Source organism: Vicia villosa, unplaced genomic scaffold (assembly GCF_029867415.1).
Source record: "Vicia villosa cultivar HV-30 ecotype Madison, WI unplaced genomic scaffold, Vvil1.0 ctg.004737F_1_1, whole genome shotgun sequence".
Lineage (NCBI taxonomy): Eukaryota > Viridiplantae > Streptophyta > Magnoliopsida > Fabales > Fabaceae > Vicia > Vicia villosa.
Genome location: NW_026706501.1, coordinates 44532 through 58247, shown reverse-complemented (window position 1 = coordinate 58247; position 13716 = coordinate 44532). Strand labels below are relative to the sequence as shown.

Here is a 13716-nt window from a genome sequence, read left to right as displayed (position 1 = left end):
TATTGTTTCACGGCCAAATCAAAAGGGGAAGACACCTGAACAGATTGGGTATTTGAATCATCAACAACCCCAGATGGTCCAACAACAACCGACTCAGTATTTGCCACAAAAGCAAAGTGCTCCATATCAACATGGTCATCCAAATCAATGCCAACCTAGAAATAATTTGGGACGAAGAAATGCTCCTTTGGACCAGATTCCTATGACATACACTAAACTTTTGCCATATCTAGTCCAAAGCTCATTGGTGGTTCCCAAATCTCTGAAGCCTCCACCCCATCCGTTTCCACTGGGTATGATCCTAATGTGCAATGTGGGTATCACGCTGGATCAGCAGGGCACTCCACTGAAGACTGCAACGCTTTCAAAGCCAAAGTACAACAGTTGATTGACGAGAGGTATATAACCCTTCAAGGAGGAAACATGTGTGTGAATGGAATTCCCTTGCCCGAGTAAGAGCCCAGATTTTAGAAAGTCTCCAAAGAACAATAAGCCCAGACGGAGTCAAGGCTCCTCAAGGATGGCAATCATCATTTCATTTCTGTATTCTCATTTGCAATATTCCTTGTCTTGTTGAAAGTTACCTTCCTTGTTTGAACTCGTTGGTATGATAATAATAAAAGCACCACAAATTCTTGAGCGACTTTGTAAGAATCTTTTTCCAAGAGGTAATCAAGAGTGTTTTGTAGAAGCATTTCCCATTCTCAAGGTTCTTGTGCTCAGTTGTATCCAGGGGATTGGTGTTTCAGTTAGTGTTTTGAGCCTTCCTTACAACATATAGCTTTTCAAAGTTTGATGACCACGCAAGGTTCCTACGTGTTTGGTGGTGAATACTTATCCAACATCTATGCTTGGGGCTTCCGATTGAGGGATAAGCAAGACATACTCTTATCTTGAGCATTGCATCACTCGCATTGCTCGAATCCCTAAAGAAAGGTAAAAATTTACAACTCTTGCGTGACTTCGTTGGAGTTTTCTTTTGAAGTAATCTGAAGTGTTTGGAAGGAACACATGATAATACTAAGTGACTACCATGCTGGAGCACAAAACCATTCAACTGAGGATTGTGTGTTGTTCACCCCAAAAGGTTCATGCATGAATTGAAGTCGATGAGGTCTCAAAATTGTAGGAAGTATTCAAGAGCAATAAGTCCAGACGGAGTCAAGTCTCCTCAACAATGACATTCATTTAGTTTATTTACTGCATTCTCATTTGTAAATTTTCCTTTGTGTGTTTAAGCATTGTTAGCATGTAAAAGCTTGTTAATCGTTGAATGTAAATAAAAATACATTGTTTATGTTTGTCTTGAAGTAATCCATTCGTTTCCACTCATAAAAGGTTTTGGCATTACGATATCAACTTTACTAATCGCTTGCTTAGGCAAAGAGCGGAGGGAGAATGATGAAAGATAAAAATGCAAAATCTCTAATTGTGTGCTTATGAATAAAACCCTACTGAGGATGTACAGGCATTATTTCAAATCCCCAAACACCGGAGATATAAAGGAGATAGACCCTCGTCAACCCCTTTGAGCCTTGAAGTAGGAGTTTCTTTTCTAACCATAAAAAACCCTTATTTTAACCTTAGGGCAAGGTAGTGTTCATTTAACTTGATCGAGCTTTCAAAACTCACCAAAAGGGTATGCATCTAAGGATATAACAATGGTTATCCTTCAAAAGGTTGAGGAATGTCAAAACCGCAATGATTATCCTTATTTCATCAAGAGATTAAGAGATGACGATACCACAATGGTAATCCTTCATCAAATCAAAGGAGTGAGGCGGTCGCAATCACCTCCAACGAATCAAAGATAATGCGAGGTCACACGACTTGTTCAAAAAAAATAAATAGCAAAAAAAAAGAAATGGCAAAAAAAAGATATAAGCAGAAAAGGATGAAAAGAAAAATGACAAAAGAAGCAAAAAAAAAAGACGATGAAATTGCAAAGCAAGAATAAAGTCGTGTGACAACTAATCAGAAGAATAAAAGGTGAGCGACCGCCGTGTCCAAAGAACCTCATTGATTCCTCAACCATTTCAAATTCCTTGTGAGGGATGAACACTCGTGTCGAGTTAACTGAACATAGGAATGGAGAACATCACGAAGGGTACGTAGGCAGCGGGGTAGGGCCCGTGCGAGTACAATTCTTTCTTTTCCCTACATTTTGCATTCATTCGCATATAGACATAGACATAGTACACACCCTTTAGATAGAAACAAACATAGGTGGATACCATCGAGTACGATGGGCGTGAGGGGTGCTAGCACCTTCCCCTTGCGTAACCGACTCTCGTGCCCTGTTCTCTGGTCGAAAGACCTTGTTCTTATTCTGAGTTAGGTTTCCTAGTATTCCTTTCCCTTATGGGATAAATATATTAGTGGCGACTCTGATCCATTTTTCGCGGTAGCGACAGCTGGCGACTCTGCTAGGGACTGTGATAGACCTGTGCTGGTCCGTTCCTCGCGAGTCGATCCTAGCCTTTGTTTGTTTGTTTGTTTATGGGGTGCGCTATATATTGCTTATGTGTTGCATTCATTTATTTTATGTTTGCATATCATGTCTATTTCCTATTTGCACATATTTTTCCTGAATTGTTTTGCAGGTGGGGGGTTTGTGTGACGTAAAAGGCCCACTACCTAGGCCAGTGATACTTAGGATTAGTGTGGATGCCCATGTCAACTCTCGTAGCGTTTGATACGATCGAGTTTGACATGGGGTACCACGACCAGGCGAGGTTCTTTCATGGAACATTGTGTCTAGCACGTTTGTGCCTCAAACACATTGTACCCCATGGGAATCGTTAACCCTGGTGACCATTAGGGACCACCTGTCCGTGTCTAGACTTCATACCTGTGAGATTGGGGTGGGACAGGATACTAGCCTTCATCATACCCGGATTTCTATATTGCAATTTGAAACCGGAATTCTGAACCTGTTACATTCAGTATAACCCAGATATCTAGATATGCGAGAGAATCAATCTCTCAACACATTGCACACATATCACATCACATCACTACTATATCCACTTTGTTTCGTTGTGGGAGGATCCTAAAGTCTGTTTCGAAAAAAAAAAGAGAAAAAACAAAGTATTACAAAAAAAAAGGAAAAAAGGGGAAAAAAAGAGAAAATGGATATAAAGAAACAAAAGAGAAGACTTTATGATTCTCCCCCAAACGAAACACATTCCATCATATCATTTAACATGCATGTTTCATTTATTTTCAGGATCTTTTGGCTTTGTCTCCGATCAACATACCGTTCTCAAAGATGAGGCCTGGTAGAAAGAACACCTACTCGTACACTATTCCGAATCCGAATCTGGATTCTCTCAAGGGGTTGGCAAGTCAGATTACACTGGATGAGTTGACCAAGTTCAAACAAGATTATGGGAGGATTCTGTACTTCCTCAAGACACCGTTTACCAAGTATGAATGGGACGGAGTTCACACTTTGCTCCAATTCTACAACCCTTCTCTCCGCTGCTTCACATTTCCTGACTACCATTTGGTTCCTACCTTGGAAGAATACTCTTTTTTTCTCGGCATCTCTATCAAAGAGCAGAAACCGTATCATAGTATGATTAAAGCTCCTACTTCTATTGAGATTGCAAAGGCTCTTTATTTGAGCAAATCAGTTGTGGAAGCAAACCTCAAGGAAAAGGGAAATTGTCCTGGGTTCTATTTGGAGTTCTTGGTTCAGTAAGCTTATGACGCTGTTGTGGCTAAAGAATGGGACACATATAGAGCTCTTCTGGCTTTGAGTATCTAGGGCATAGCAATGTTTCCAAATGTGGTCAATTTTGTTGACATGAACGTGATCCATATATTCATTCTGAAGAACCCGGTTCCTACGCACCTGGGTGATGTTTATCACTCAATACATCACAGAAATGACCGAAAAGGGGGATTGGTTCAATGTTGTGCTCCATTATTTTATCGTTGGTTTAGATATCATCTTTTTGAGCGCGGCCCTTTCGTTGACAATAGACATACATCAAGATGGTCCGATAGAATCATGGGGCTGGTAGCCAAAGACATTGTCTGGTATAATAGATCGTTGGATGACGTGGAGATTATTATGGGTTGCGGAAAATTTAACAATGTGCCTCTCATGGGTTTAAGGGGAGGAATCAATTATAATCCCGTCTTGGCTAGAAGGACTTTGGGATATGCTTTCGTGAGTCCCCCTGAAGAGAAAGAAGTTGATGATGTCATGTTCTACCATTTGGCCACAAATTCTGGTAAGCTGGAAGAAATGGTACAAGCCTGGAAAACAGTTCGTCGGAAGGGTAAGAAGCACTTTGGCCAAAAGGATTGTGCTACTTATGAAGCCTACACTACATGGGTGAAATCTGTGGCCGAAGCTCAAGGGATGCCTTTTCCTCCTAAGGATCCCTTATACCCTCCATCTGAGGACCAACCCAACATTGTTTCCATGCCACGCTACAATCAAACGGTGAATCAAAATAGGGAATTAACTGAACAAATGGAAACAATGCAGGTTAAGATGGACATTGCTCGCCAAGAGAAACTGTCTGCGATACATAAATTAAAACAGAAAGAAAAAGAGCTTGAGGAATTGTATGCTGGTGGAAATACCTCTCAGAAAAGATCCCGAATCGTTGATAGCTCTAGAGAGAGAAAGATGAAGGAGCAATATGAGGTCAAATTGGCAAAGTTGACTGAGCAACTTCAGATTCAAACTGAGAAGGCTCATTCAGAAAAAACCCGTCGTCAGAAGGCAAGTAAGAGTCTGCTAGAACATCAAGAAAAGTTGGAATCATGCTATGCAAATGTGAGAGAATTGAAAGGCCAGGTGGAGCGTAAAAATCAGGAGAATACTCAGGCTCAGGAGGAGGCGAGGTACTGGGAGTTGAGAAACCGTCAAATGGAAGTAATGCACGCTAGAAAGGACTTGCTAATCCAAGCACTCATCCTGAAACCTAATCATGAGAATACCAAGATTCTGTTCGATGAGATGAAGGCTTGGAGCGAAAAGCATATTGGAGAAAGCGCACTTCGTCATGTTGACATGGAGGGTCCTCCTTAGAGATGATTTTATGTCGGACCACCACCAGACTTGTTGGTTGGGGTTCTCTTTGTTATGTTTGTATTTTGTTGGCTCATGTGAGCGGGATTATTTGTACTTGGTATTTCCAGAATTGGGTTTTGAAGTTAATGGATTTGTTTCTCATTCCTTAGTATTGGTTCCATGATCTCTCATTATTATCTTGTGTTGTTTGATTTGAGACAAAGCTAAAGAATCCTAAAAATAATAAAAACATGACATTCACATGCACACCATGCACTCATGCATTTCATGCATTCATGTATAACAGGTACACCAGATGGTATTCTCGTTTGACTGATCAGGTTTTCTCTTTCAGCAATTGCACCTCCACCTACGCATCGCTATTATACAAGGGCTAATCAATCACTGCAAATGGATCAGTTAAGGGACGACCTTATCCAGATGAGAGCTCAAGTCACTTCCCAGATGGCTCAGTTCATGGAAGTCATGCAAGGCATGGCTGATCGCCAAGAAGAGCTCAAAATCCGGATGGACACAGTTGCTCAGGTTGTTGCGGACCCCCCACAAAGAAATTCTGCTGATATCCGTGTCAATGGAGAACCTGTGAACGGAGGACTTGGTGTGATTCCTCCTGCTGCCAATCAAGGTAATCCTCAGGGGCCTCCTCGGCCTACTCCTGAAGGACAAACTACACAACAAATCAGAAGGGCTGCTACTATCCCCGTGTTGGAAGAGGACCGACACGAGGATTTGTTTCCTAAAAGAGAATGGGGACTTCCACATGATGCTGGAAGGATGTTTAGAGGTCTGGAGGAAAGGATGAGGGCAATGGAAGGCCAAGGACTTGGTATGGACATCAGTGATTTGGGTTTGGTTCCTGGCGTCCGTGTGCCACCGAAATTCAAAGTACCTGATTTTGAGAAATACAAGGGGAATACTTGTCCTAAGACACATGTTCGAGCTTACTATCGCAAAATGCATGTATACTCTGAGGACGAAGGATTGTTGATGCACTTCTTCCAAGATAGCCTTACTGGGGCATCCTTGGAGTGGTATATGAGGTTGGAGAGAGCTCACATCCGAAGTTGGAGAGATCTGGTTGAGGCCTTCGTGAAGCAATATCAGTATAATATTGACATGGCCCCAAATCGCATTCAGTTACAGAACCTTGCCCAGAAGTCTAATGAGTCCTTCAAAGAACATGCGCAGAAATGGCGCGAGTTGGCGGCTAGAGTCCAACCACCTATGCTGGAAAGAGAGATGATGGATATGTTCACCAATACTCTGGAGGGCCAATATTACTCCGCCTGCTCTGCGTCCTCGAGCTTCGCCGAGTTGGTCATGATCGGTGAACGTATTGAAAGTGGAATTAAGGCTGGTAGAATACAGAATCCAAGTGTTGCTAGTTCCTCCTCTGGGGCAGGGGGAAGAAACCATATAACGGATTTGCTAAGAAGAGAGAGGGTGAAACGAGTGCTGCTTACTATGGTAAAGGCAAAGGCCATGCTTATCAACAAGTAGCCGCGGTGACCATACCGAATGCTCCTCTTCAACAACAACAACAACAACAGCAAAGGTATCCTCCGCGTCAGTATCAGCAAAAGCCGAGAGCACCAAGAAATTTTGATCCCATACCTATGACATATGCACAACTACTTGCTCATCTTTTACATCGTGAGTTGGTGCAACTTCGTACCATGGGCCCTCCACCTGCTAAGCTCCCTCCTAGCTATGATGCGAATGCTCACTATGATTTTCATTCTGGGGCTGCTGGTCATGATATTGAACATTGCATAGGATTCATGCATAAGGTACAAGATCTGATTGATTCAAAGGCTATTGAGTTCACCCCTACTCAAGGGCCTAACGTTGTTCAGAACCCTATGCCTCCCCATGGAGCTCATGCTGCAAATGCCATTGATATTGTTGGAGATGCTCACCTAGTTAAAGATGTAATCGAACTAGGCTCGTTATTGCCATTATTGAAGAAGGAATTGTTGAGGATGGGTCTGTTCTCCGGTTGTGGGGAATTTTGTGTTGATTGCCTAGCTGATGCCTCAGTTTGTGATAATGTGAAGAGTAGGGTCCAACAGTTAATAGATAACGGGTATCTACAATTTGAGCATGTGCGATGTCCTAAAGTGGTTGAAAACGAAGTTAATGTGGTATCCATTCCTTATACTCCTGCCAAGATTCCGATTCCTGCCAGAGCACCTCCTTTGGTTATTACACTTCCTGGTCCCGTCCCGTATACTAGTGAAAGAGCAATCCCATGGAATTATGGAGCAGAAGTTTTCTACCAAGGGACCAAGCATGAGATCGAAATTCCAGTTGAGAAAGAAGATGTGGACAATGTTGTTGGCATTGGGCGAATGACAAGGAGTGGTCGTATTTTCAATCCTCCTCAAAATGCTCGCGATGATAATGCAGAAGCCCTAGCTCGAGATAAAGGAAAAAGAGTGGCAGAAGATACAGTGGATCAGGGGCAAAGCTCTAAATCTGAAGATACAGTGGCCAAAGAGATGGAAGAGTTCCTAAAGATCATAAAGAAAAGTGAGTATAAAGTGGTTGACCAGCTGAGTCAAACTCAATCAAAGATTTCGATCTTGCAGTTACTCTTGTGTTCGGAGACACATCGAAATGCTTTGTTGAAACTTCTAAGTACTGCCTTTGTCCCTCCGGAGATCTCAGTGAATCAACTTGAAGGGGTGGTGTCAAACATCAACGCTGGTAATGGATTGGGATTCACCGATGCATACTTGCCTTCCGAAGGTAGAAACCATAATAGAGCTTTGCATATATCAGTGGAGTGTAAAGGGATTATGTTATCACGTGTTCTCGTGGATACTGGATCTTCTTTGAATGTATTACCGAAGTCGTCTTTGATGAGGCTAGATTATTCTGGCGTTGAGATAAGGCCGAGTGAATTAACTGTGAGAGCCTTTGATGGCTCAAAAAGATCAGTGTTTGGGGAGGTTGACTTGCCGATAATGATAGGACCTCAGCTCTTCACTATTACTTTCTTCGTGATGGATATCCACCCGTCCTACAGTTGTCTCCTAGGACGCCCATGGATCCATGCTGCTGGGGCCGTGACTTCCACATTACATCAGAAACTCAAATTTGCGACTCAAGGAAAGATAGTCACAATATGTGGGGAAGAAGAACACGTGGTAAGTCATCTTGCGTCCTTCAGGTATATCGAGGTGGAAGGAGAGGTCCACGAGACGCCTTACCAGGCCTTTGAGGCTGTCCAGACTATCAAGATCCCTTATGTTGAAAATAAGAAGTTGGAGGCTCCCATGTCTTCACTAAAGGAAGCTAAAGCTGTGGTTGAATCTGGTTGTAACACGGTGAACTGACTTTTTATTAATCGGAATGTCGCGGTAAGCAAGAGTCGCCACCGACTTTTATTTTATCCAAACAAATTTAGAAAGGCAAAAAGAAACAGAAAAAACCTTTTAAAAGAAATCTAAGTTCGGGGGGTAATTTATGCAAAGGGAAGGTGTAAGGCACCCTTTGCATCCATGGTTTTCCATGGGCTCTTAATTGCTTTGCTTGCTCGTTTGTTTAGAAAAAGTAGATGAAAAAGATAGGGACTTTAGCTTGTGAATAAGCGTTGCCCTTTTGAAAAATTATGAGAAAGAATATAATAAAAAGGTTTGAGCATTGCAAGGCAATTAGGGGCAATTACCTTAAACTCAGATGATAGGTCTCTTTTTTGCCTTTCAGAATGAAAGGGTCTATCCTTGCCATAAGAGGGCAGGAAGCCTTTCGTTTGGAGGTTGAAGGGTCATCGAAGCATCCTTTGCCATAAGACTGTCCCATGCCATAGAAGGGCAGGTAGTCTAAGGCAAGGATCAGAATAAGCCATTTCGTAGGCAGCCAGAAGATACCTCAGCCTTTTTCCGTAGGCAACTTCCGAGGGTCGAGGTCATATTGTGTATCGAAGGCAGCATCATTTAGGGTCGTATGACCTTTAGTATTCGAGGCAGCATGGCTGAGGTATCCTCGAATTCGAGGGACGTGGCTTATTCTGCAAAAACACAAAGGCAACAGGCAACAAGGCAACAGGCAACAGAGAGGTTACCCCAAAAGGTGCGTGTGTGCAACATTCACGTGATTATGTTCAGATATTTATCTTTTAATTAGTTATTCTAATTCAGTTTAAGGCTTGCACTCCCTAAGATTACTAACCACGCAGTATATAAAGCAATAAAGGGAAGGGGGAAAATGAAACCAGCGGAGGAGAGGGGAATTGTAACCAGCGGATCCCTTAATAGGGTTTGACACAAGTAATAATAAAACAGAAAAATATTAAAGTCAGGGTTTAGGGTTACCAAACATTCGTAGCTTTGGCAATCATCGAATCCTGAAAAAGCAAACAAAATAAAAATAGGGTGAGTGTATGACTAATTCGGAGGCGAACATCCCTAACCCTAAAATAAGAAGGTTGAGACAATAAATTAAAATGAGCAAATAAATGAAAGGTACTTAGCTTTTTGCATTTGATCTGATATGGTTACTAGGCGCTTTTAGGGTTGACCCTGAAAGGCAAGGCAAAAAAGAAGGTGAACGCAAGGCAAACCCTAATTTAAAATATAAATCAAATATAATTTAAATTAAATTAAACTAAGCGCTTAACTTTGGCTTTTGAGTCAGGCGCGTAGTCGGAAGGCGTTTGAAAAGATAACCCTGAAAAAGGCACAGAAGAAGAAGATTTTTAGTGTATTGGAGTATTCTCCATAAACCCTGATTAGGGCACAAAATGAAAATAAGAGAATACAACCGATTTAATTAATTATTGGTCTCACGACCTAATTAATTAAATCGGGATAATTAAATCGAGTGTAAAAATAATTTTATGGAATTTTTGGAATTTAAATAAAATTATTATGATTTTTTTGTAGAGATTTTAAAGGTAAATTAAAATAGAATAGATTAAATAATATAGATAAAAATATATAAATATTAATATTAATAAATAAAGTAATTATTATTATTGTATGAAAAATTTGATGAAAAATAATATATTAGGTTTTATTAATACAAAAGAAAAAATAAATGATTAAAATAAATAATAAGATTAGACTTATGTAATTAAATATAAAAAAAATTGCAAAACTTAGCTTGCGATCAGGTGTGGCTCGCGTGTGTGGAACATGGTGTGGTCGCAGCTCTGGAAACGTTGGATGAGTCCATCTGGAAATCTGAAGGTGATGCGCTGAGGGAGTACCGTATGGTCGTGAGTCATAATGCACTGGATTGTTGAGCATTCCCAATTTGCTTCGCGCGCGTATGGGATTTGAATGGGCCACTCAGATGACGCCACGCAGTCATCTCCTTCCTCAGAACCGTCGCCTTAGGTTCTCCAGCTTTTGCCTACGGACGAATCATCCGTTGCTACAAACCTGCATCTACGAATACAACAAAACAACACCAAAAATGTTTCGCGACCCCATGGACGTGATCGTCCAGGCCTCACGGTCCCAATGGTACCAATAATTGACCCTAATTTTGCATAATAAGAAAAGCCCTAATTTGAAGCTCGTAACCCTAACAATGGCTACTAGCATATACCGGCACAGAATTGCAATTAACGATCCAGAATCCATCCATACATCATCACAAATAATATTATGCAATCAAAACATGCTAATGAGTCATGAATTATGCAAATCGAATCAAGAATATTTGCGACTTACCTTGGCTTAATGGAGGTGATTCTGGGGTTGCTGAAGTCGTTTAACGATCCACACACCTTCAATGGATGTCCAGGAACGTATTGGAATGCTTCAAATTGTCTGAACCAGGCTGCAATCGAAAATTGACTCTTGAAATTTTCTCCACTTTTTCAATTCGTTTTAGGGTTCTTTCTTGCAGAAAAAATTCGTCCCCCTTGCCCCTGATGCTGATTAGTACTTATACTAGGAGGATTAGGTCAACATAATATGATCAAATCTCATTGAATCTTTGATTTGTAATCATGCAAATTTGATTGAAATTTGGTTTATATTCATTCTAAATTTGGCTTTAATTGAATCATTTTTCTCTCAATCTCTTGTGCACGAAATTATATGAAATATGTGGTTTAATGGTGATTGGCATTAGTTAAAAAATTGAATCAAATCAAATCTTTTCCAATTATATGATTTATTTGGATTAAAATCACTTTTAATATGAATAAAAATCCATAATAAATCAAATAATTTAAATAAATTCGTGGGAAATGATCTATGGGCTCTCAATGTCCTAAGGAACAAGTTTTGGATTTAAAAATATAGGCCCATTAGCAAGAAAATCAAACTTCTTCACATTTTTCCCTCCAAAATAGCCTAACTTTGACAAGGCCCATCTCCCTCAATTTTTGAGGTATGGAGGTGTTCTAAGACATTTTGGAAACCTTAGAGAATCCTCTAACCAATGTCTTTGGTCTCGTATCAAAATCATTTTCCATTCTCCCTTTATGACCTTTTGAAAAACATGTCTTTTTGTTGACTTTTAAAGAGGACCTATAATGTATGAAGCCATATTTCTTGAACCATTGACCTGTGAGCTTTGATTCTTGGATCATTGGATAGAGGAATGAATTCTCTTCAAAATGAGCTTTGGTGGGAATTTTTCTGATGAAGTATGAATATTTGGTGAATTTTCAAAGTTTGGTTGACTTTTTCAGTTCATGCCTAAAATAGTAACTCTTGACTTTTGACTTCTCTGATCTTTCCTTGCATCATCATGATCAACCCTTGATCAAATGATGATTTTAGGGTTATGAGAATGTCGTTGACCAAATATCTTGAGTTTTGACTGTATAATGACTGTTTTGTGTAACACCCCAAATCTACCCAACGAATATTTAATAAAATCAGAGTGCGGAAATTCAATATACAATTGGGATGTCACATTCAACGTAAAACAACAAACAACTTAATCACATATATCATAGATACATAGCACATAACTCGGGTGAAACGATAAAACCTGTTTACTCTTTTAAAAAATAAAACAACTTTTATTAATAATAATAATATCAATTATTCAACTTCACTTCGCATAATATTTTTACTAAACTAAAACAACTTCACCAACGTCATATTACTTCATAAATTCCACTTAAAAGTTAACAACTTATAGTTATAACAACAATTAAAAGACAATCGTTCATCCCCCCGAGTGCTACGTATCAGAGCAAGACCCAACTCGAACTAACAGTAACTAAACACTTCATAAAATCACTTCAAACTTCCATTGCTATCGTGAGTACCTGTCCATTTCCCATGGTAGGGAAACATCATTCAGAAGGGGTGAGATATCCAACAATATAAACAAGCGTATGATAAATAATATATTAAGAATTAGATCATACAATTTCACCACTTCATACTTATTCAAACAACAGTTATAATAACAAATAGCAACAACTGTTATAATAATTATTTACCAACAACAAGTATAATAACAATTATCAGCAACAAGTATAACAAAAACAACTTATAACAACAACAACAACATAATAACAACAACAACGTAACAACAACAACAACTTCAAATGCGACTCAACTGTGCAAATGCATGTGGTACCATTGGAGCAGAACTCCCAACTTAAACATATGCCAGGTTATCGAGGCATTTCAACAAGGCATAAGCCTTCAACGTGGTGCCATCAAGGCCAACTTAAACAGGTGCCGTCAAGGCCAACTTAAACATTTTGCCAATCCAGGCCAACATAATATGCAAATGTATGCATGCAACAATAACAACAACTACAACGTCACAACACTACAATGCAACAACCGCAAACAACTTAATCAACCTTGGTCGTAAGACCTGCAACTTAATCAACGAATCATCAATAACTTAAACAACATTGGTCATAAGACCTGCAACTTAATCAACGTATCAACAACAACAACAACCAGAACAACAACGAAAACAACAACTTAAACATGCATCAATTGCATCAACTTAATCATTACAAAACAGCCCCTAAACATCTAGGTACTAATTCTTCAATTTATTAATTAATCAACTACCAACAATTCTTATCATTCTAATTCCAATTCTACTATTCGTTAATTCTATTATTAATTCCAATTATGCTACTAATTCAGCCTGCTACATATATCATCGTTATTACTACTGCTATTTCTTCTTCACACCAATTCCATCTTTATACAACTTAATCCATTAACTACATATCTCATCACTAAGAATCATCACTATTAATTTCTACTAATTATATTAATCAATTCCAACGGTATAATATTCTAATTAATTTAAACCAATTTCTTCACTAATAATAATTATAATTCTTCTCAAGTTAATCCTACTAAGGCTTGATCCCAACAACCAACATAAAACATCAACAGCCAGAAATCAAAACATATTTCTAAAACTCGTATAGCACGCGCCGCGAATCTCTCTTTGCGCCGCGAACACCACAGAAACCTTTAGTTCGCGCCTCGTCCAAACCTTGGCGCTTACCTGCGCTGACAGCATCTTCCAACAAAATTAAAACTCAATTTTCTTCCTTCGATTCTAGTACAATTCAATTTCGACCATCACAGGAACATAGCAATATTATAGTTATACTCCACCAACATCTAGCAATTTTATACAACTAATTCCTCAATAATAATTATAAACCCTAGGTTAATTTCCCACAACCATTGATTGAACTT

General features: G+C 39.6%; 1 protein-coding gene across 1 annotated transcript; it reads left to right on the top strand.

Annotated features, from left to right (window-relative positions):
• The first annotated feature begins 5446 nt into the window (after window positions 1-5446).
• Window positions 5447-8397, top strand: LOC131642267 (uncharacterized). The gene is made up of 2 exons (XM_058912546.1): window positions 5447-6369; window positions 6459-8397. Exons 1-2 carry the CDS (start codon window positions 5447-5449, stop codon window positions 8395-8397), a joined length of 2862 nt encoding a protein of 953 aa, XP_058768529.1.
• Window positions 8398-13716: the final 5319 nt, after the last annotated feature.

Bases quoted from the DNA above. Each gene is read 5' to 3' on its own strand.
- LOC131642267 (XM_058912546.1), top strand. From the start codon at position 5,447: ATGGATCAGTTAAGGGACGACCTTATCCAGATGAGAGCTCAAGTCACT. The intron at 6,370-6,458 runs GTTGGTCATGAT...CCTCTGGGGCAG, and splicing joins GCGTCCTCGAGCTTCGCCGA to GGGGAAGAAACCATATAACG.